Below are 25,361 nucleotides of genomic sequence, written 5' to 3'. Positions count from 1 at the left end.
TTCTCAAAGCTGAACTCGGATCCTTATTCAAATGTCCAGCTCTACAGAAATGAGTGATATTTTTGAAGAATGCTCTTCTCAATCTTAATATCTTTTGCTGTATCAAATGGGGATCGACCGATATGGATTTTTTAGTGCCGATACCAATTTTTTTTTCATCCGCCTTAGCCGATAACCGATACCGGCTGCCGATTTTCTTGAGCCAATATTTGGAGCCGATACTGCTTTTGCTCCTTCAATTTACATCATAAAAATGACACAATGATCATGATGATAACAATAGAGACAGAGCGTATTTAGGCCACGCCCACACCGGGGGGGAAACAATCCCTGCATCCTTGTCCTTGTGAGGCTGCATCCTTGTCATTTCTGACTTATAACAAAAAACAGAACAATGTCTAACTGCTGATTTGTGACAAAGTGTACAGCAAACAAGCTAAAAAACACAGAAATAAGTTTTTATAAGCTGTCGACCCAAAAAAACGAGAGTTTAAGGAGACAAAAGTGGATAAAGGCAGTAAAACGTGACGCTTCAGCTGAAGAATGGGTCATTTTTGGGATCCTGACACTCAGTGTGTCTCAGTATGTGTGCAGTAAACATTTTGTCACTGTTAAGTCAAATATCCAAATGTCAGTTTTATATATGTTATTTCCTGTCGCTGATTACGTTCCTCTCTAGTCGTCGTAGTTCTCAGTGTAATATAACGTGGTGCTCTGTCTCAATGGCCTGAATCCACTTTTTTGTCTTTAAACGCTCGTTTTTTGGGTCAACAGCTTATAAAAACTTATGGGTTTTGTTTAGCTTGTTTGCTGTACACTTTGTCACATAAAAATTTGCTTTGGCGGCTGCCAAAAGACGCAATATGTGGCGCACATGTGATATGTGTGGGGAAACACTGGAGAGACACATACGCGCGTCTAAACCTCAGCCAGGTGGACGCTGAATAAAACTCCCACGGAACAACGTCGGCATTACTTAAAGGGTTATTAATTTGTTTTGGGCGTGTTAAAGGGTTTGTTCACCCAAAAATGAAAATTCTGTCATTAATTACTCGCCCTCATGTCGTTCGACACCCGTAAGACCTCCGTTCATCTTCGGAACACATATGAAGATATTTTAGTGTAAAGCTGATGGCTGAGAAAGGCTTCAGATAGGCCTCCATTGGCATTCAGTACATTCACACTCCCAAGACCCATAAAAGGCACGTCGTTACAAAGTCCATCTCACCACAGTGACTCTACAATAATTTTACGATGCGGCCCTAGTTGGTTCATTGTCCTGCGATTCGGGATCAGACTAGAACATGTATGGGCCAGGGCTCGCAAAATCTCTAGCCCGACGGATTTTCCAGTCGGGCTACCAAAACGTATCACAGATGGGCTATCTTAAATAGTGAAATACATTTTTTTTTCTTGATGTGAGTTGTTCACTCTCTTGACTTGATATTTGAAGAAAAAAATACAATCGTTGAAGTTTTGATCATGCTGATTTGTCTGCAGTGAAGTTTTGCTGATGCACGTACTTGGTTTGTGTGTGTGTGTGTTTGTGTGTGTGTGTTTGTGTGTGTGTGTGTGTGTGTGTGTGTGTGTGTGTGTGTGTGTGTGTGTGTGTGTGTGTGTGTGTGTGTGTGTGTGTGTGTGTGATTTGCGGTTATATCCAGCGACAAGTAATAAAAAATAACATTCCAATCAATCGCGGGTGGATGAGAGAGAAATCATTGTGTTTGTTTGATAAAGACATTTTGCGAGCCCTGTGGGCGAATCATTATGGTTGCCGTTTCTCAAAATTGGAAGTTTTCAAAACAATTCCTCACATGTACTGACGGGGAGCTGAAGCTCATTATAATATGCAAATCTTATCCAATCATAGCTAGGGATGAAACGGTATGGAAATTTAACATCACGATTATAGTGACCCAAATTATCACGGTTATCAATATTATCACGGTTTTGTTCAAACGAAATGAAAGTGTTCAAAAAGAACAGATTCACACACTTAAAAAATTTCAACAAGTTTTATATTTGAAATTCAACAAACAACAAATAACTAAAGCAGCTCTAAGCACTTTTTTAAGCTAGATTCTGTGGGATTTCCTTCCTTAATGGCCGTCATCAATAGCAACGCATAACACATAAATAATAATAATTTGTCGTAAATATAATTTCTAATATTATCACTGTAAATATATTCCCAAGCAATATTCTCATCAGTGTTCTATCAGACACATTTAAATCTAGCATATTTTGTGTTAGAGCCCAAACAGTATCCTAGTGAAATAATGCATATCCATATTTCCATATGATTTGACAGTTTATTTTATTAAATATCAAAATGTGTGTATCATACCTGACACCTAGATGAACACTTTACAGTCAGTTTTATGACTGTCATTCTCTTCAAATGCTATTGAAGTTTGAAACGTGTATAACGTTACCAATGTTGTATGTAACTTTACAGACGGTCCCTAAATTCGCCTGCGTTATGCCAGTCATATCAGATGCGCAGTGGTTCTGCTCTGTTTTTTTTAAACCATTTTCGCTGCTGAAATAGAACGAAAGCAGTCATCCACTGTATGATGAGTGAATCTCCTGCGTACAGCGCACGTTTATCTCTGCTTTGAGTGCAGATTTCAGTGAGAGCGGCGCGCGCTCTGAACAAAACTCCGCTAATCTGAACGCCTCTGATTATGAGATATTGCATTCATAAACTCAATAGAAGCACGTGTAAGTGCTTATAATGCGCAACGCGATTATAACAGATGGCTTTTGAGAAGACTATTATAAGTTCAACAGCCAGAGTGGCTAGTGTGCAGCCGAAATAACGTTACACCGGCAAATGGCGGTTGTTAATGTCAAACCCTGATTATTATCCCTTAAATGTCACCCTAGTCTTGTCTGAACTTGTTCGTTCGCTTCACGTTATTATTTCCCAGACGTAGGTTTGGTATTGAGGTCAAAGTCCACTTGCCTTGCGTTCGTAGTTTTGAAGTGTTTTCCCTATTACAGCGACTTTCTTCTGGCATGTTTGCAGACAGGGTGACCATCTTAGATTAAGTTTCCCTCAGGACTTTTGTAAAAGCCAAAATATGACCACGCCTCAGATTTGGTCCTTTTAGAAGGCAGAACAATCCCCTGAGTGCTGTCACTGCTTTCTGCCATTTCTCCTCATTCAGAAAACAGCGGTGCGCCAGACTGACGCTGACTGGACAAGATTTACCGCGAGTTTTCACAACCGTGATAATCACACGCGGTTTTAATGATAATAAAATTTTATACGATATTACTAACCGTCACTAAATTTTATCGTGGTTTATCGTGAAACCCAGGGCCGGCTCTAGCTCTTTGGTTGCCCTAGGCGAGATTGAGTTTTGCGCCCATAATCCCCCCCCCCCCCTAATTGTTAAGCCCACCGGCAACTATAGTTGCCAGTGTATAGTTGTCATTTTCCTTCTGTAAGTATTTTTCTAGATATTATCCATGTTTTATATCTTAATGACACACAAGCAGACAACCAAATAAAGGATTTCAAGAAAAAAAATATATATTAACTTCCTTCCTGTCACATGAGACTGCCAACTTCCTACCCCTACTTCCAGGGAGCGCAACGAAGGCAAACCCTCCCAAAGAAAGGTCATTTTCATGTTACTAATAAGTATTTTTTGTTGACATAATATATCAACATAATCATGAAGGTCTCTAGAATCATCCAAACAAAACACATCTTACAACAGATCTATAGTTTTTAGTATACTTAGTCAAACATAATAAATTTGATTATGAATAAAGATTGATCTGTTGAAAGCAGTTATTTTGAGTTAGATGCTAAATGACATTGAAGGGGTGCATACAACATATTTGCCCACCGGCAACTATAGTTGCCACAGATTCAAATACGATTTTCAAGAAAAAATACAAAAACCTGGGGAAAATAAATGCAGAACATGCCATTCAGAAAAAATTGGGCACAAATGGGTTAAGTATTTATAAAAACTATATAAACAAAAATGCTCCTATTGTTACTCCAAGACTTAAAAAGCTAATTATGACTTAAATGATACACTCTAATAAATTGCACATACAAAAATGCTACAAAGAAAGTTGGAGGATATTTAACAAATTATGACTCAAACTATGGATGAACAAACAAAAATGCTTTTATAGTCACTCCAACACTTAATCAAGAAAGTTAAGACTTGAAGGATCAACTGCAATAAATTGGTCATATACAAATGCTAGAAAGAATGTTCAAGGATATTTACCAAATATTAACTCCATAAACTGTGCAAAAACTCTCTTAAGCACCTGTAAAGACACTTAAAGGTCCCATGGCATGGCATTTTTCTATTATTTTATAATGTTTCCTGAGGTGTACTTATATTGTTAGTATGATTTTTACATCATAAAATGTCATAATTTAGAAATAAAAGGCATTTTTTCAATACTGCTGTTTGTCCTCTGGCTGAATGCCCTGCTTCAAGAGGCGTGTCTGCTGTGAGACTTCAGTAAAAACGCCCACTGTTGTGATTGGCTGACATCTTTGCATTTTAAATGAGCGGAGGGGGCGTGGTTTAACGAGGTCTACGAGGCACGAGCAGGCACGAGCTGCTGCCAGAGAGACGGATGGACCTGAGTTCACTTCACATCAGTTCTCAGCATGTCTGAACTGTTGTAGTTACAGCATATACTTCAGGTTATTAGTTTATTTCTAGTCGGAGGGACTGTCACTCATGTCAGAAAGTTAGTAACTTTAGTAAATTATGGATCAGCGCTGACTCGAGACGCGAACCGTTTAGAACGATTCAGTTCGATTTGGTCAACTGATTCGGTTCAATAAAAAGAACCGGTTCAAAAGAATGATTCGTTCGCGAACCGGACATCACGGAGACGGAGCGATTACTAACAGTTATTTATAGTAACTACTGAGTTGTGAGAGCGCTGTCTGTCAGCGCGAGTTTATTGTGTTTGTTTCTGAGAGTTCTGAATAAACACGAGTTCCAGTCACACCGAGTCCGTCTTCATCATTATTACCAACTTTGTAACACATGCAAAGTACCATTACAGCTGTCGAGACGAACGAGTTACGAGTAAGTGTTGATAATAGCATTATTTTTAGACATGTTCCTATCAAATGAAAAGCGTCAGTGACGCGCATTGAGTACACAGCGCAAACAAAGACACAACAGCAGTAATCGAATGTAATCCAGTTTATTGTGGGAAAAGCTGGCTAGCCTAGCCGGATACCCTCACGCTTACCCCCCGTCTGCTTTATCTCGCGCCGCGTAAGGCGCCTCCGCTGTGGGCCAGATGCAGTACTGGGGGTCGGGGATGATGAAGGCCGACCGGTCAGCCCGAGCTTCGGCGTGTGTGAGGTTTATCTCTAAAGATGTGGCTCTCTATGTTGAGCAGAAACGACTGTATGCACATTTTAGAACCGATAGACGCGACGAGGACGTACAAAAACACTGACTCACAAGATAGAAAACACCGTTCTGTCTGTCGAGAGAGAAAGAAGCCGCAGTGTGTGCACGAATAATAAATAATTAGCTACACATAAGAAATCACTGATCACAGATCAGAAGGAACTGAAAAAAGACTTCTGTTTTCATTTGTACATCCAAACACTGAGAAACTGCCAGCGTTCACTCGTTCACAACCCATGACCTCTCAAGCGTTTGCATGGGCGTGCCAGATTCTCTGGGCGGAGGAAAGGGAGGAAACCGTTCCTGCTTGGACGTCAAACCAGGAGACTTCAGGATTGGCTCGTCTGGCCTGTCATTTTCTCAAAGGCAGAGAAAGACAGCCACAACTCGGTTTTACACCGATCAACATTTCTATCCACTTGGGGACAATATTCAGGCTAGGGGAACTCATATTAATGTTGAAATACCTCATTAAATGAAAATTTCATGCCATGGGACCTTTAAGCAAATTATGACCCATAAACTGGATTAACTAACGTTATACCCTCTACAAACAAAAGTGCTATTATAGATACACTTTACTTACCACTACAAAATTAAAATATATAAGTTATTGTAGCTCTATCCCTATCTTAAATAATAAAAGATGAACAGTTGTTTCTGGCATTTCTATTCACCTTCAAAATTGACACAGCATTAAAATTTGGCTCGTCTGGACTTCCTTATTGTCAGTGAAATGCGTTGTAATATGTAGATAACTAGCTAGCTAGTGATAGCTTAGTGACAGCAATAAAACGTCCAATGCCGTCCAATATTAGTTGATAATATCGATAATACGAAGTAAATTTATTTCGTTTGACACCTTTATGGCTGAGATGAGAAGACTTACCTCTATACTGGGCTTTCTTTTGATCGTCTGCCTTTCTCTTTTTCCGTCCCTGTGTACTTGAGGGTTTAGACCGCTTCATTATTGAAGAACGCGCCAGTGATGACCAATTGCTTGACATAACGCCTGTGCTAGACAATATTCACTTTCAATTCAATCTAATAATCAGGTTAAGTAATTAAACGTGCGGCTGAGGGGGCGCCCAAGGATGATCATGTTTAATAAACAGTATGTTTTATTTCGCTTGTTTTAATTCTATGCTTAATGGGAAATAAGTTTAAGGGCGCCACTAGAGGGCGCCTGGCTGCGCCCCCAACACATTTGTCGCCCTAGGCAACCGCCTAGCTCGCCTATAGCAAACGCCGGCCCTGGTGAAACCGGTAATCGTTTCATCCCTAATCATAGCAGTGGGCGTTTACTTCCAAGTCTTCAGTGTGGCACGCCCATAAAAAACTAGCATTTCTTGAGAGAGCCTCAAAACGAGGGTAGAAAATAGCCTGTTACTTATTCATTATGATGTTTTTGAATGTAAAAACCAAACAAACGTAATAAGTTGACCTCTGACAACATTATAAAACGATAAAAAAATCCAGTTCATGACCCCTTTAAGATTTTACATCAAGGACAGTTCAAATCCCCGGATGTGAGAATGTAGTTTAAACACATTTTTAATGTAAATGTAACTGCTGCAGTTTCATAACACAAATTACTGTAATTATATTCCCTTAGTGCTATGCTATACTAATGTACTACAATTACCATGTTTCGGTTTGTGTTACTACAGTAAACCCATGGTAAATGTTGCTGATTTGTAGATTAAAGCCTTCTAACTGGATCTGGACCTGACTACGTGACTAAATCAGCCATCAACACAGCCGCGTGTGATGTGTTCACATACGAGCTGCGATAGGGCTATATCTGTGGACTCAGATTAGCAGCAGTCAGTATGACTGCCTGTGAAACGGGAAATCAATTAATAAAAAGATTTTTAAAAATGTATATTGGAAGAGTTATTATTTCTTATATTTATTTCGTTAATATCTTGACAGCACTTAAATGTGTATTCTTACAAGTTAAAGAACAATGTTTGTGGGACTAGTGGATTTTTTGAAGGGGCAAGTGTAAGAGAATTTTTCTAGACATTAAAACGTCAATAACAAAAAACAACTAGGGATTCACAAAAATGCAAGAATGATTCTGCATTAATTTAGTGTAAGTGGCGATCGATAGTGGATAATAATATATAGTCTAATGTAATATATAATAAACTGACGGTAACAGTGTTGCGCTGTTGACGCTCGCGCAGCCTCTCGAGGAGAAATCAATTAATTAATATTAAGTCACTTACATTTTAGATACACTATTAAGTGTTTTTGTTCAATTTCAGCAGTGAAAATAGTTCCAAACAAAGATCATAGCAGAACCATAACGAATCTCACAGCTACAGTGTGTTACTGAACGATTAATCGTTTTGAATGAATCGTTTGTATCAAAGATTCAATGACCTATCCATAAACGACTGCCTCGTTCTTAAATGAATCAGCCGTTTGAACGAATCGACTCAATGACTCGCTCATTAAGACCTGCCGCCACCTACTGGCAGTTAAGTTTCATGTTTAAACATTCTTTCCAACATTTCTTATTTGTACATATTCAAAATATTAAATTTTTTAATGCAGTTGTCATTTTTCAGTGTAAATTATTTAATTTGATTGGTAACAGCCCTATAGTGCCTTATTATTCTTAGGGATGGACGATATGAAAAATGTTAACTGATACCGATAACCGATAATTAAGTCCTTCTCATGGCCGATTCCGATACCGATAACCAATACATTCATATTTTTATGTTATAATTTCCATGTAATCTACAGTTTGTGCACCCAGGAGAATAGAACATCTAAGATGCACTGATGAAACTGATGTTTTAGTAGCTCTGGCCTATTTAATGGCAAATTCTTCAAATGCTTTTATTTTTTGTATAAGGCACCACAATACTTAGTAACAGAAAGGGTTGAACTATGACAGACCTATATGGTTTATCTGCACTTAACTCATTAACAACACATTTATATTCAAGTATTTCATGCATAAAAAACTGCATCTATTTACCTAAGTGCATGAGGATGAGGAAGGTACAGTATATAGACTTTAAGTCACATGTTTTTCAAATAAAATGCATTGACATTTCATTTTCACTCTCTCTCGTGCATCCTCAACAAAAATAAAGTGCATCTTCAACAAAAGAGCATAGGGCATAGTTGATAAATTATATAGTTTAACAAAATAAATATGAGGGATGAGGAAGGTATCAAATATATAATAAATCAAATGCATTGGTCATCAATGAAATCCATTACTTTGCCGTTTATGGCTTTAGCCTTTTCGCTGTCTCTGGAAAACCGTTTACAATGTTCAAATGCCAGCTGAACGGGGACATCGAGCGCTAGTAGCTGCAGCCGCGGCCGCTTCATGTTCCTTTAATACAGCTTCGTCGCAATGATACCCTTTCAAGTGAGATATAAGATTTGTTGTATTAAAACTTGACGCCTTTTCCCCCCTCTCGGAATTCTTGCTTTGCAAATAGCAATAGCACTGTCCTCCGCTGCCACAGAGAAAAACTTCCAGACCGGCGAAGACATGTTCATAGATGATGACGAAATGAGCGCAAGCTGCGACACAGTCACTTGCACTCGGAAAGCAGATGAATCTCGGGGTGTGTCTCAATCAGCTCCCTAGTTCAGTAGTCAGGGCACTGATCAGGGAAACAGACAATGGGTTGACTCCCTGATCAGTCCCCTGACTACTGAACTAGGGAGCTGATTGAGACACCCTCGGATCAGACTGATTTACCAGCACGTGTACTTTATCGGATCTAGTTATCGGATTTCTTTTATTTATCGGAGCAATAAAAATGATGTAATTTTCACCCATATCGCCCGATAATTTATCTGTCCGATAAATATCATGCATCCCTAATTATTCTAATTTAATTTATAGATCAAATTTAAAAATATAATCTGAAAGCTGAAGCATAGCCTATATTTAATAAGATTATGGAAAAAATGCTCTTTATAAAAGGTAACAATATCAAAGATATGCAGATTTAAATATGTGAAAGAAGATTGAACACTGTTGAGAATATTTCTTCAGAATAAATTATATTTACAACAAACACAAACAAAATCAGGACAAGCACGTGAACAGGCTTAATGCCCTGTGAGGCAAAAAAAAAATGGCTGGGAAAAAGTCACTGTGGCAGGTGGATTTTTAAGTCCACCTGCTACAGTGGCTGGTGGTCAAAAAAGTTAATTTCAGGCCCTGGTGGTGGTAGACGAACACAGTTATCCATGCACAAGTCCAGTCATCAACTTTATTTATACAATACAGATTGTTTCAAAGCAGCTTTAGAGGGATAAACACGCAGTACAAAGTTCCCTACCCATGTGAACGGTGATACGGTTGTCAGTCCAGAAACTGTAGCAGCATGAAAAATATTTATATTATACATAGAAAGCAAGCAAAGATCACTGACATTATTACGGAAGCTGTAAATGACAGTGCGAGGCACACAAAGCGGCACTCTTGCAAAAACTCCCATTAAAATCAGTGAAGCTGTCTACTCTGTCCAATGAATCTTGCAATTAAAGATTTATTTTGGCTACATCAACTGATCCAATTATTTATTATCAATTATAATGAATTATTCATATTTACCTTTGGGCTAATTAATTAATAGCAGTTGGATTGATAGGACCTAAACTGTGCTATTGCTTGTCCACAAATGTCAACAAAAATATCCAGGATAATGTCAAGTTATATGTTGTTGAAAGATCTAATTGCTCTAGTCTAGAAGATAGATGTAGCTGTGATCTTAAGTAATACAACAGGGTAATCTTAAGTAATCTTAACCCCTACGGGACTGAGGGTCCTGTAGTAAATATGTGTCCGACTGACATCTATCTCTTTACAAACAGATTACATAAACAGAGAATATTTCGATTTGATTAACCTGATTTAAAATCTGACATTTTTAACATTTCTTTAGACATGTTATCTCATATTTGTGTGACAAGTATTCGCTAAGTTACAGTTTATTTTCTGATGAGTATCAGAATGAACGTCATTGAAATGCTATTGTGAGGTATGCAAAAATAAAAGTAGACCGTTTATAATGGTGTTTAACACTAAATCGAGTATTTTGAGTCTCTTTCACACTAAGAAATAAAGTGAGGTGGTCACGCCAGCACGACCACCGACCTCTAAGGGTTAAATCCTATCTAAAATTCACAAATACTTTTTCTCTGAAAGAGAGAGAGAAGAGTTACCACCATTGAGAAGTTTTTCAGGTTACAGGTAACATTTTACAGTAGCTTAGTGGGTATATAATCTAGCATACATGTTAGTTTTGATGCTTAAATGCCTAAATGTTTTGACGTCTGTTGGTTTTTGCCTTTAAACTGGGGTTAATTTGAATTTGCCTCTTTTTGTCTTAGACCTGATGCCACTGAAAGAGGAGAGTGAAAAACTGAATGAAAATGAAGAGAAAGAGCAGCATGAGAAACATCCTGATTTCATAACTGGAGAAAATTCTGCTTCAGAGACTGAAAAGACTTCCTCACAAATAATAGCTCAGAAGACTGGAACTAGACATTCTTTAACTTGCTTTATATGTGTTAAGAGTTTTAGTTGTTATGGAAACCTTAAAATCCACATGAGAATTCACAATGGAGAGAAGCCTTACACCTGCCAACAGTGTGGAAAGACTTTCACAACAGAACTAAACCTTAGGTATCACCTAAGCATTCACTCTGGAGAGAAGCCGTCCACATGTGATCAGTCTGGAAAGAGATTCACACGTAAAGTAAACCTTAATAACAACTTTAGGATTCACTTAAGAGAGAACTGTTGTCGTCTGTGTGGAAAGAGATTCTCAGGAATGAATGGCCTTACCAGGCACATGAGAATTCACACTGGAGAGAAGCCTTTCGAATGCCATGAGTGTGGAAAGAGTTTCACTCAACAAGGAAGCCTTAACACCCACATGAGAATTCACTCTGGGGAGAAGCCTTACACCTGCCCTCAGTGTGGAAAGAGTTTCACTGTAAAAGGTCACCTTAAAGCCCACGCGAGAGTTCACACTGGAGAGAAGCCGTTCACATGCCAACATTGTGGAAAGAGTTTCACTGAAAAAGGAAGCCTTGCAAGGCACTTAAGAATTCACAATGGAAAGAAGCCTTTTACCTGCAAGTTGTGTGGAAAGAACTTCATTGAAACTGGACACCTTGAAATCCACATGAGAGTTCACACTGGAGAGAAGCCGTACACCTGCCAACAGTGTGGAAAGAGTTTCTCTCAAAAAGGAAACCTTAAAGTCCATATGAGAATTCACATTGGAGAGAAGCCTTACAACTGCCAATATTGTGGAAAGAGTTTCACTGAAAAAGGAAGCCTTGCAAGGCACTTGAGAATTCACAATGGAAATAAGCTTTTTACCTGCAAATTGTGTGGAAAGAGCTTCACTGAAACTGGACAGCTTGAAGTCCACATGAGAGTTCACACTGGAGAGAAGCCGTACACCTGCCAACAGTGTGGAAAGAGTTTCAATCAACAAGGAAACCTTAACGTCCACATAAGAATTCACACTGGAGCGAAGCCTTACACCTGCCAACAGTGTGGAAAGAGTTTCACTGGAAAAGGAAGCCTTAAAAGGCACATGAGAATTCACATTGGAAAAAAGCCTTTGACCTGCAGTGATGAGTATGTTTCACCCGAAAAGGAAACCCTGTGGTTCACATGAAAATTCACACTGGAAAGAATGTGTGCGAATAGTATTTCTTGAAAAGACATAAAACTTAAAACACATGAGAGTTCACACTTCCACGTCAGTTTCACACATAAAGAACCCTCATGTTATTTTAAACCTTTAAGACTTTCATTCATCTTTGAAACAAAAATGAATATATTTTTTGTAAAATCTGATTTCTGTTTCTCCGTTAGCAGTCCACGAAACTCAAAAAGAGGAGCTCATAAAATCGCTACAAAAAGGTAATTAAGAGATTGTAAAAATAATCCATACGAATCTGACTGTTTAGTCCAAATATTATATTATATGATAAATATATTTATTATGGCTTTTAGTCTAATATAAACATTGATCAGCAAACATAAAGAGATCAACACATGAGAACGACTCTGTTACGTATGTAACCCTCGTTCCCTGAAGCAGGGACCGAAGAATAGGAATCTTGCTTGCGAGAGCCAATCTACTTCGAGTGTAATTAAACGAGCCAATGCACATTGCTATGCAATGATTGCAACAGCTGCTCATGCCACGCAGCGCGGGTATAAATGAGACACAGGTGCTTGCATCAAATTAAATTTTGCTGAGGAGCCAAGTAGGTGAACTGGCACCCCAGCAGGTTACAGAGGACATGGCGATGGTACGTGGCATCTCTGTTCCCTCCTTCTGCTGACCTCTGTGACAGACAAAGAGCTGATCTGAGGTCCTGAAGCTTTGCATTCTATCCACGTACGGCTGCAGAGCTAGGGCTGGGTCTGCCTCCTCCAGGGGCAGCGCTTGCAGGTTCACCACCTGGTCCCTGGAGGGAGTGGTAGGAACCTTGGGCACAATCACCTGGGTGTTACCCGGCTCGAACATTAGGGATGATTTGTCGACTGAAATGCCTGCAGGTCCCCTACCCTCTTGTTGGAAGCCAGTGCAGCCAGCAGCAATGTGCAAGTCTTTAAGGACAGAATTTTTGACTCTGCCGGCTGCAGAGGCTCTTCGGTGCTCGTGCCGCAGAGATGGTGTTAACTACCTCTTGGGGTAAATCACCTAGAACCTCCGCGTCCTGTGCAGGGACCAGATGTTTCTAGAGGTCTGGACGTGGGTGCCACAGGGTGCCCTGTCTCTAAGTCAGAAGGTCCAAACAGAACTCCACCTGCTCATGTGGGGCCACAGAACTTGGAAGGAAATTCCATGGAAAATGAGAATGTGTCAACATCTTCGCATCCATAAACATTATTCATGTACGTACAAGAAATGTCAGCATAGCATTTCCATGAATCAAATGTTATTCGCACATGGACGACCTTCTCGAAGCTTACATTGATCACTTTGACCGTGCCAGTGAGCGATCTCTTGAATTATACAGTTTTCCAGGCATACCAGGTTCTTCTTTAGACTGTTTCGGAAGCCCGAATAGTCTGCAGCAGGCTGAGGAAAGTCCAAAATCAAATTCTTCTCCTTCTCCTCAGCCTTTAGGCCCACAATGGCATCCTCCAGGTCCTTCCTCAGAGGAATCTGCCAGGGAGGGGCTGTCCCGAGGAGCATTAGCTCTGAGAACAAGTCTGGTTGGGCCAGTACGGCGTCACCAACAGGACCTGCTCCTCGTCCTCCCTGACTTTTCACAGGGTTTGTGCAAGTAGGTTGACTGGGGGAAATGTGTGCCCTTGGTCAGCAAATAAAACCACTGGGAGTGGGATGTTTCTGCCTAGGCAAACAGGTCGACTGAGTTTGCTCTTTTCCCAGTTGACCCGAAGACCCAACTGGCTGAGGTGTCTGAGCACAAGGTCGCTGTGTTCGCACAACTGATCCCTGGACTTCTCTCTTGGGAACAAGGGCCCCCTCCGCGACCTTTGTGAAGACCCGGGGGGACAGGGACAGCCCGAAGGGCAGAACTTTGTACTGATATGCTCGACCCTTGAACGCAAAGCGCAGAAATGGCCTGTGTCAAGGAAGAAGTGAAGTGAAGCAGACACCCATGAACCTGGGGGGATAATGGGTAAACTGAATCGTGGACGAACCATCCACCCCTCGGTTCCAAAGCACAAAGCTAATTTGATGCAAGCACCTGTGCCTCATTTATACCCGCAGTGCGTGGCATGAGCAGCTGGTGCAATCATTGCATGCCAATGTGCATTGGCTTGTTTAGTTACACTGGAAGTAGATTGGCTCTAGCGAGCGAAATTCCTATTCATCGGTCCCCGTTGTGGTGTCGGGAGTGACTTACTGAATGGGAACAAACCTCATTGGTTCTTACTGAAGCTCAAACGTGCTGCGTAACATGAGAATGAACCTCATTGGTGGTCATCTGTTCATCATATAAAGCGATCAATCTCTTCAGAAAATGTGTACTAAACCACTCAAGTCATAATAGTAGGTGCCCTCAGAAATCTCTTTTCTTTAAAATTATCTTTATTTGTGTTTCGTAGACAATCCAAAGTCTTATGGGTTCAGAACAACATGAGGGTGAGTAAATGATGACAGAATTTGGTACTTACCATACTTACCATGTACTCACCATAGTAATAAAAGTAACAATGACACCTTAAAATAAAGTGTAAGTGTAAATTTTGGGGTGAATTAAAGGGTTAGTTGACATGATCATGAGGCTTAACACTGCAGAGCAGCCTTTTCTGTCTTCAATGTGAGAGGATTTTCTCCATTCAAAGAGACCAGAAACGTGAACAGTTTGGTCTCTATCATACTCATCAGGTGACGCTCCACTCTGGCATGTTTGTCACTGGTTATTTTACACTTATTTTAATGTCTTTATACTTTGCCTGATGCATTTTCTTTTCCTTTGGCATTTACAATGAATGCCTGTGGCCACGTCTGATCGTTTGCTTTCCTGTTGTTTCAAATATGGAGCAGTGTTTTAGTGTTGTATCATATATTGATTCATTTTAGAACCACATATTTACACTGGCTATCTATAGATGTAATTTGACTTTTTAAATGAACTTGAACCTGAGCAAACAAGTTTGTGTTGTCTCATTTCATCACTCATTATATTAATTTGTATTATGTTCTTCTTTATGTTTCTTGCTCTTGTTTCGCTGTTGTTAAATGGTTGTATGCAGGGGTGGAAATGGGGGGGGGGGGGGGGGGGGCGGAGTCTGGGGAGTGAATTTCAAGGGGAGCGGCGTTGCAGTTGAAAAAAAAAGGGTTAGATTTTCTTTCTTTTTTTTTGGAAATTAAAAGGATTTCTATATTTTAGCCACTCAATAGTCAACAATATAATGGCCACATAAACGTAGCGTAATGTATAATAATAAAAACATAGCGGGATAATCTGTTATATTGGATGAGCAATCAGTGTTGCCAAGTCTGTGGTCGCAATGTTGACTTTTGTGAGTGGCCAATACTGGCAGACTGCAGCCAATGGAAATGCTTCTCCATCAGTGCGCAGAGCGCTTGAGGTAAATTATCTGGAATGATGAACTGTGAACCGTTACTTTAAAAGATGCCATAACAGAAACTTTGAAATGGATAAAGCTGTGTTAACGTATCTGAAATTATTCGGTCTACAAATAATTATAAATAAATGATCATCTAAAAATTATCCAGGCGTCTGGCCCGAAAAGAGCTTGAATTTCCGTTATATATCAAGTGAAAACATTAACAGATCCAGAAACGCACACTGTAATCCAGAAATACATCCAGATATGCACAAAACACACAAATGGCGACCCATGTTGGTCAAAACTAAATGCAATGAAAACACAGGCCAAGCATGTAATGATACCTGAAAAATAAAATGGGGATTTAAGGGAATAAAGAAGTAAAAAAAGAACGGTAAAAGAAGTTCTAGTCTAATAGTAGCCTAATTGAGAGGTAATCCATTTAGGCTAAACTCTTTGCAAATAGTATTTTATTTAAAATATGCACATATGTCAAAAATGCAGAATGTGTCATATCATATTTTAATAAAAGATGGTGAATATCCATTAAAAAATATGAACAGTAAAATTAAAAAATCATTGTATTTTGATATAACTGTGGGTAGTTGAATACATCTATCGTAAACAGTTATCAAATATTAAAGGGGTCATGCAGTCCCACTCAGCAGACTATTGGATAAGGCTGGGAAAGTGTGCCAGGAGGAATGCTGCGGAAGCCACATCATGCCCGGAGGGAGTTACCATGTGGAGAACACGTATGGACTGGCCTTGGGCAGTGCAATATACGGAAGTCCCAGAGGTGGCCCCGGCCTGTTGTAGGCGGGGGAACAACACCGTACTGAGACGGCAGAGGAGATCTGCCGAGGGAAAGACACAAGCTCACCGAAGGGAGCTGTATCGTGGAGAATACACATGGGACCGCTGTAGGGGTCACAACATACGGAACCCAGCCTGACAAGTTCCACCAATGCATACAAGTGCCAGACCTGGCGTCGGAAGCTCCACCACATCCGACTGCCGCGGGTTGCGGAGGACTCAACAGGGTTCGCCATTTCCTGGGGAACTCATCTGGAGAAATAAGCGCACGTATCCGTTCCATGGGGAAGGGAATGGCGCAGCAAGCCGACACTAGAACGGGCACTTCAGTGTAGCTGACTATGGGAAGCGAGCACACGAGAAGCAACCGGCTCTACACGTAGGCTATAGAATCTAGCGAAAGTGTTAGGTGCTGCCCAGCCAGCAGCTCTACAAATGTCTGTCAGCGAGGCGCCACAAGCCAGCGCCCAGGAAGAAGCTACACCCCTGGTGGAGTGAGCTCTAACCCCAAGCGGGCAGGGCACGTCTTGGGATTCATACGCCAAGACGATGGCATCCACTATCCAGTGGGCCATCCTCTGCTTGGAGACAGCCTTTCCCTTCTGCTGTCCTCCGTAACAGTCGAAGAGCTGCTCTGAGGTCCTGCAGATTTGCGTTCTGTCAACATAGATGCGCAGGGTGCGAACTGGATAGAGAAAAGCCAGGGCTGGGTCTGCCTCCTCCTAGGGCAGCGCTTGCAGGCTCACCACTTGGTCCCGAAAGGGAGTAGTGGGAACCTTGGGCACATATCCGGGCCGGGGTCTCAGGGTCTCACCTGAGAGTCGCCTGGCCCGAATTCCAGGCACGATTCGTCGATCGAAAATGCCTGCAGGTCCCCTACCCTCTTAACAGAGGCCAATGCAATCAGCAGTATTGTCTTTAGAGACAAGATTTTCAGCTCAGCTGACTGCAAAGGCTCGAAGGGCGCCCTTTGCAGTGCGGTCAGCACCAGAGTTAAGTCCCAAGAGGTTATAGAGGGAGGACGAGGCGGATTCAGTCTCCTCGTCTCCCTCAGGAACCTGACGATCAGATCGTGCTTGCCTAAGGGCTCACCATTAACCATATTGTGATTTGCGGCAAAAGCGGCAACGTACACCTTGAGGGTGGAGGGAGACAGCCTTCGCTCCAACCCATCTTGAAGGAAAGAGAGCACAGATCTGACCGAACACTTTCGGGGGTCTTCTCGATGAGAAGAGCACCGACCGACGAATAGGTTCCACTTGTAGAAGGGGCTCTGGCGGAAGTGATGGTGTCTACCACAGCCTGTGGTAAGTCACAACGAACATCCGCGTCCCATCCAGAGACCAGACATAGACAGAGGTCCGGACGCGGGTGCCCCAGGGTGCCTCGTCTCTGAGTCAGGAGGTCCTTCCTCAGAGGAGTGGGTCAAGGAGGGCTGTCGCGAGGAGCACTAGTTCCGGAAACCAAGTCCTGTTGGGCCAATACGGAGCGACCAAGAGGAGCTGCTCCTCGTCCTCCCTGACCTTGCACAGTGTCTGTGCGAGAAGGCTCACTGGGGGAAACGCATATTTGCGTAGGCCCCGGGGCCAGCTGTGTGCCAGGGCATCCCGAGGGTTCCCTCGATCAGGGAATAAAACAACTGGCAGTGGGTGGTGTCGGGGGCGGCAAACAGATCGATCTGTGCGGCCCCAAAGCGACTCCAGATCAGCTGGACCACCTGGGGGTGGAGTCTCCACTCTCCAGGGAGCACCGGCAACCATGACAGCTCGTCGGCCGCACGATTGAGCGGGCCCGGAATGTGAATGCACGAAGGGACCTCAGCGTAGGAAGGGAGGGAGCGTAGACCACTTTTTGATGTACGCAACGGCCGCAGTGCTGTCTGTCCGGACCAGAACGTGCTTGTCTTTGAGCGCCGTTTTGAAGCGGCTGAGAGCAAGATAAACTGCCAGCAACTCCAGGCAATTGATATGCCATTGCAGTTGGGGCCCCGTCCACAGACCCGAAACTGCAAGCCCGTTGTACGTGGCACCCCAGCCGGTGGATGAGGCATCCGTGGAGACAACAGAATCCCTGGACACTTGTTCTAGAGGCACTCCTGCCCGTAGAAATGAAGGATCCGACCACAGGCTGAAGGTTTGGCGGCATCTTGGCTTCACTTGGACAGGGAGGGACCGCTGTGCCACGCCCATCTCGGGACTCGGTAGTGTAGCCAGTGTTGAAGCGGTCTTATATGGAGCAGCCCTAGCGGTGTTACTGCGGCTGCGGCTGCCATATGCCCCAGGAGCCTCTGAAAATGTTTCAGTGGTACCGCTCTACTGCGTTTTGAACAAATTCAAGCAGTTCAACACTGACTGGACGCGCTCCTCTGTGAGGCGCGCTGTCATGGCGACCGAGTCAATCTCCATCCTGAGAAAAGAGATCCTCTGTGCGGGACAGAGACCCAACTGGCTAAGGTGCCGGAGCACCATGTCCCTGTGTTCGCACAACTGATCCCGCGACTGGGCAAGTATCAGCTAGTCGTCGAGATAGTTGAGAAGGCGAACACCTCACTCTCTCATGGGAGCAATGGCCGCCTCCGCGACTTTCGTGAAGATACGGGGCGACAGGGACAGTCCGAGGGGCAGGACTCATACTGATATGCTCGTCCGTCGAATGCAAAGCGTCTGTGTCGAGGGAGAATCGAGACATGAAAGTACGCGTCCTTCAGGTCGATCGCTGCAAACCAATCTTGGGGACGGATGCACCTGAAGAAGCGTTTCTGCGTTAACATTCTGAATGGCATCCTGTGAAGGGAGCGGTTCAAGTATCGCAGATCCAAGATCGGTCGTAACCCGCCGCATTGGGTACAATGAAGTACGGGCTGTAGAACCCGGACCCCATATCGGCTGGAGGGACCGGCTTTATCCCGTCCTTCGCCAGTAGGACTGCGATCTCCGCCTGAAGCACAGGGGCGTCCTCCTTCGATACTGAAGTGAAGTGAACGCCCCTGAACTTTGGGGAGCGCCGGGACGAACTGAATCGCATAGCCGAGTCTGATGGTACGGATAAGCCAGCGAGACAAGCTGGGAAGCACTAGCCAGGCTCCCAGAGGCCGTGCAAGCGGGACCAACGGCACCAGAGACGTACCTGCAGAGGGGCAGCGTAGCGGCATGCAGGGACCCGACGGACCGCCTGGTAGCGGCCCGCAGTGGGGTCTGAGTGTGCTGTGCCACACTACCTTCTTCCGATGAGGGGGTGTGCGGGTGTGGGAAGGCCGCTTGCGTGTGTTCCCACATCCGGCACCCCCTGCTGGCGATTGGGGGAGGCACCAGAGGCTGACAAGGCATGAGAGCGTTGAACACCGCCAAGTGCGCTCTCCAAATGAAGGAGGGGCTGAGCGTGGCAAGGCTTTGTGGCGTCGCACACGGCCTGCCTCACCTCCTTCCTCAGCGGGGAACAAGAGCGGCGAGGCATAGCGTTGCGCACTGTCGTCCACGCACCGCTGAGAAGAGAGGAATGAGAGTGGCGAGGCTTTGTAGCGTCACACACTGCCATCCTCGCCCTCTTGTGGGGAGGGGAATGAGAGCGGCGAGGCTTTGTAGCGTCACACACACTCCAATTCTCACCCTCTTGTGGGGAGGGGAATGAGAGCGGCGAGGCTTTGTAGCGTCACACGCTGCCATTCCTGAACTCCCGAGACCCAGAGGTATTGGAACTGCTCTTGTTTTTTTTGTTTTTTTTTATTTGGGTACCACTGGCTGTTTTTAACACCAGTGGCGGAACAGAATTACTAATGGATGGTTTTCCACTCGGCCCTCCTCCGGGGGAAGAACAGAAGAACAACATCATCTTCATTTTCAACACAAAACAGCCCTCTCTCCGATGCAGCGATTGACATCTGTCCTCTGCTAGAGCCCCAAATGAAACGCTAGGTCCCCTTTTTTTAAGGACCAGCAATCTCATCTGTAAGCTATCAGCAGACATGTGAGACAGTGAGTGTGGCCGTGAGACGGCACACGGTGCGCTGAACACTCAAGCCCTTATGAAAAAGGCAAGACGAACAACGTGCCGACGTGGTTATGCTCTCATGAGAGAGAGCATAGACCACCCACAAACACAGTCTCAACATGCTTGCGATGCGATAGAGTGGGGGCCCCACGGAGGTGTACTCGGCAGGGAAGCCTCACTGTAATCCTCAGGTCACCCTGACTTATCAGCCAAAGTAGCCCCTTTTCTGGTGCACCAGAAAAGAGACTAGATCGGGGAATTAGCGAAGGGACTCAACCCCGTTTGAGGTATCATAGTCTCGACCACGCATCGGAGGCGCCGAGTCACGCGCGCTGGGTTGCCGTCACCCGGCAGCTAGATGCCACACGGCGCGCTGAACCCTAAAACCATCACGCGGAAGGTGAGATGAACAGCGCGTCGACGTGATCCCGTTCCCCTGAGAGAACATGGATCACCCACGAACACAGTTTCAACATGTTTATGCGAGAGGGATCGTGGCCGTCAGGACAGGAAACAACCGCATCCAGAAACGCACGAGTGGAATGACGTCTTGAAAAAGACGCAGTGTCACACCCGTGTTGCTCTTTTGTGAGGAAACGCTCTTTCAACAGTGCTGAAGCACCCAGGGGAAGACCGTGGCAGCACACAGGAGGTAAGTGCAGTCCTGTGTCTGCACTCACTGAAACAATTAGTCGGTACAACCGACGTACGTCGAACATGACCGACTGAAAGGGAACCCCTGATATAAAGTTAACTGTATATTATGAACACCATAACTGTATTTGATACCCATAGTGACCTGTCGGTTCTGCTTTTTGTTTGATTCAGATGATTACGCCATGATAAAAGTGTGTATCATTTCTTCCAGTTTTTTGGACATATATCTTAATTTATGCATTAAATAAGCTACCATTGTACACAGTGTATGAAATGAACACCCGCCATCCCACTGTGATTTGTGGGTATTGCGCAGTGGCTGAATTATTCAGCTTTTAAGAACAAGCCAAAGATAATGCCACAGAAGTGGGCGGGAGTAATGCACAAACGGCAATGTCATTGGCTGGCTCTAAACTATTACCGTTCCTGATTTCAGCCAATCAGTTCGAGCGAACGCAGACAACGTAATTAACCCTTAAAGACCTTATGGACATTTTGGTCTTATTCAGTTTTGGTTTTTGTTAATTTAGCCTGTGTTAATGACAACTACATACATATTGGCACAGGTGTGTATTTTTATTGGAATTTTACTTTTTCATCCTCATTTCCTTTCAAAAATCAATTTTACACTAGTAACTGAAAATACTTCCTCTCAGGACATTTTGGACTTTTTAAATCTCAGAACCATTTAACTTTAACATTCAATCTTTGTTAATAGGCTTTCATTCTGTTGGCAAGGCTTCACTATTTTTTAACAATTTTTGGCCTATAAAGCAAACATTCACTTTATTCCGCATATTATAAAGTCAGTTTGATAAATTATGCAGCCATAATTGTGTGGGTGTGTTAGTATGGATGTCAGAGTGTGACTTGATGTCATATTATGCATAATAAACTAAATAAATAACCAAGATTGAGATTTGTCAGACCGATATAGAGTTTAACTTTATGTTGAAATATACAGAATAATTTATTAGAATCAATCATGTCTCATGTAATCGCTTATTATATTATTATGTTACACAGCCCCTAACAAGAGATGTGGCCTGTCAATATGATGCACCATCTTTGAAGAGTGTGTCAATTCAAACGGAAGCCGAAAAGACGGAGTAAAGGTAAAGTTATAGGCCACTAGCTATATTTATCTCCATTGTATAAGCTGGTATTTGTATTCTTGTGTTGTGTTTCATTTGTTTTATTGTCATACGTGTGTTTTGAAAATTTTAGCGATTCAAGTGAAGCCTTTTGGCCACTCTGTTGGTGTGAGTGTTGGCACAGGTATTGAACCTCCATGTCTCACTTCAACACCAAATAAAAGGCCTCGCATGGAAATCACTACATTTGATGAGAGCTCAACACGCACCTCAATACAACTTTCAGATATCACCTATGAGCCTGATATCACTCAGGAGGCCAGTGAAAAGTAAGTCTATAGGCAGTAGAGATAAGTTTTACATAGATGTACACAGGTTATTACTAAAATGTCAAGCATTAAAAAATGTCAGTGTATGAGATGATCAAAACAAGATTGCTTATTAGAAAGTATGATATGACTTGCTGATTTATGATTGTCCAGGGTTTGCCAAACACTCTACAAAGCCAGGAAATACATGGTGTATGAAGACAATTTACTACAGCTTTTTCGGACGTGTCCAGCATGCTGTCATACCTGCACAGTTGAGAAATTTGTAAACGGTATATTTGTATCCATCACGCAGGTGATTATAAATGTAGCACTTACAAATTGGTACAAACATATTTTGGTTTATTTAATTATTGCCATTTAGGATATTGTTCATATACATTTTATTTCTTCAATATTGCCTCCACAAAAAACAGTGTAACAGCGAGCCATACTTATATTCTAGGTCCTGTCAGCTCTCTGTCTGGAATGTATGTGTCCCAGGACATTTTTGTTGGAGAGTTCAAGGCATTCTGGAAAGGCTGTTGTCTTGGGTGGTGACATGAGGGCTGATTCAACAGGTTTGTTCATTTTGAGTTTAAAATAATAACATTCAGTTTCTTCTGGTCATTCCAACCACAGTAAAAGCATTATGAAATTTGTGGAGCTATGAAGAATTTTATGTTAAAAAACAGTGTAGAGACTTTTTATTAAAATTTTATAACACCTTGTGACTATAACACCTGGCAAGTCTCTAAGGGTAACTTTTTTGTCATTTGAGATTAATCAGATGTATACACAGCATAAACATAATATCACAACTTTTGACTCGAGTGACAAAAGCACAAATTATCTTGAACTAAGTGACATGTTATGAGAATAGTTTAACATTTGAATTCATTCTATTTTCTCTAATTGCTACTTAAGGTCTTGCCAAGAAGATGATGCACTAGGAAAATAGTGTAGTTGCGGAGAGGATCTGGCCTGGAGGAAAAGTATAATAAACCACCTGTACTGGTGTGCATCCTCCTCCAAGACTGGTGAAGAAGCCGTGGAAAAGTGGAAGTCTGTAACCAACCACGTGCAAAATGTGCATCATCATAGCAGCGACTTATTCCCAGTCTGTGCCCACCCACCTCTTGAGATGCGAGCTTGGCTGACACCAAGTAAGGATTGAACTAATGCTTTAAACTATAATACTGAAAAATGCCTTGAAGTATTATACTGACTTTTAAAAAAAAAATACTGATTCTGCTCTGAGTGAAATGATAGAATTTCTTTTATAACCCATGACTATAATAGGTTAAAATTGACAACAATCTGTTGAATTCAAGTAACACAGTGATATAAAAATGTAATGTGATTTAATATTTTATTTAGATATTTCCAGCCAAAAAAATAACAGTAGCGGGCGATCTCCCCGCCGAAACCAGCCTAAACACGGCCAGTCCTTCTGCCGTCTGCCGCTGGCTCTGATGTCTTCAGATATAATTCGTCTTCTAACGGGCGATCTTTGGTCTCATGAATTTATAATTTGTTCCCTGGCAAATCGTTTTGACTGAGGGCAAAGTGAAGTTTCATAACTTTATATTTTTAGGCTATTAAACACAAACTGACATTTTAACAAAAATAGACTGGGTTGTTTTATGTCATAATTCATTTTATATAGTGATAATCACACTTGTCTGAACCACATATTAATGGTTTTTTTTATGTAAACGAAAAGAGGCAGGGTTTTTAATATTTCGTTTTGTTATAAATATACATGCAATAACATTGCCTGCACTACATTTGTGTGGCTATAATATGTTTAATATTTTTTTAATGAAAATTAAAAGAGACAGAGTGGTGTTTTATCATATATTTTGTTTTATTGTAGCCTAAAATATACATATATACACTGAATAACACTATCAAGAACGCTGCTGTTCCATTAGCAGAGTACCGGACTATTGTCCTCCCGTCCTCGGGAGTTCGTTCTCCGGAGTTGAACTTGGCGAGCCTGAATTAACCACGGACGCAAGTCAGAAGTTCGCATAGGCCTACTTGGTATAGAGAAACGTATATTTTTGGCTACAATAAAACGAAATATGTCATAAAACACCACTGCCTCTTTTCATTTTTTTTTACAAAAAAATCTTAAACATATTAGCCACACAAATGTCGTTCAGGCAGTTACATTGATTATCTTATATATTTATAACAAAACGAAGTATAAAACACAACCCTGCCTCTTTTCGTTTAGATAAAAAAAAAAGGCCTATATTAAACATTAATATGTGGTTTAGGTAAGGTGACCAGATTTCTGAAATGGAAACCGGGGACATTTCCTATGTGAGTGGTCAAAATATCACTAAAATCTCATTTGTTATTATTCTTTAATTAAAAAACGGGATTTTTAAATGTTTTTGTTTGTTTATTTGTTGTTGTTGTGGGCTCTCTATATTATTATAATATTAACATTAATAATTATTATTATTTAGTTTGATTATTAGGATTTTTATGTGGATTTAATACAATTCAACGCACCCGAGAAAAAAAAAAATTAAAGAGTTAATAGTTGCCATTGTAAATAACAAGCAGTTCAAAACAATATTATAACATGACTTAACAAAAACACATTACAACAATAAAACATAAATATGATAAATAAAACTATTTAACAAATATTTTAACATTTTATAATTGTATTTAATATTTTAATTTTCACAAGTTTATACTACTATATAAGTAATACATAAAAAAATTTTTTTTACTTCAAATGTTTTATTAGGCTTGTGCTTAAAAATAACTCTTACTATCCTAAATTGGTCTTGTTTTGCATTTTAGGCTTATTTTAAGCAGAAATTATGTGTATTCTGGATGTGTTGCATGTGACAAAACAATGGCATTCCCGTTGAGACTGTTATAAAGCACATGCTAACAGTATTATTATATGATAATGTCGCTCTGCTCTCGGTTACGTTCTTAGTAGTAGAGGCTCGCGCACGACCAAGTTCAGCTT

At 41.9% G+C, this 25,361-nt stretch overlaps 1 protein-coding gene across 4 annotated transcripts in view; it reads left to right on the top strand.

Annotated features, from left to right (window-relative positions):
* Positions 1-23,590, top strand: part of LOC307127074 (uncharacterized protein) — a 74,980-nt gene extending 51,390 nt beyond the window's left edge. For 2 of the 4 annotated variants that reach the window (XM_079818058.1, XM_079818057.1), the window contains exons 3-10: positions 10,803-12,066; positions 12,307-12,354; positions 14,524-14,560; positions 21,982-22,070; positions 22,183-22,378; positions 22,532-22,673; positions 22,824-22,938; positions 23,285-23,523. In XM_079818058.1, coding sequence (XP_079674184.1) covers positions 10,803-12,066; positions 12,307-12,354; positions 14,524-14,560; positions 21,982-22,068 — 1,436 coding nt within the window. In that variant the 3' untranslated portion in view covers positions 22,069-22,070; positions 22,183-22,378; positions 22,532-22,673; positions 22,824-22,938; positions 23,285-23,523. Of the gene's footprint in view, positions 1-10,802; positions 12,067-12,306; positions 12,355-14,523; positions 14,704-21,981; positions 22,071-22,182; positions 22,379-22,531; positions 22,674-22,823; positions 22,939-23,284 lie in introns of those variants that run through there. The other 2 variants (XM_079818060.1, XM_079818059.1) reach the window with 2 other exon arrangements.
* The last annotated feature ends 1,771 nt before the right edge of the window (positions 23,591-25,361 follow it).

This window comes from Gobio gobio (genome assembly GCF_949357685.1).
Source record: "Gobio gobio genome assembly, chromosome: 5".
NCBI lineage: Eukaryota > Metazoa > Chordata > Actinopteri > Cypriniformes > Gobionidae > Gobio > Gobio gobio.
This window is presented reverse-complemented; position numbering and strand designations above follow the sequence as displayed.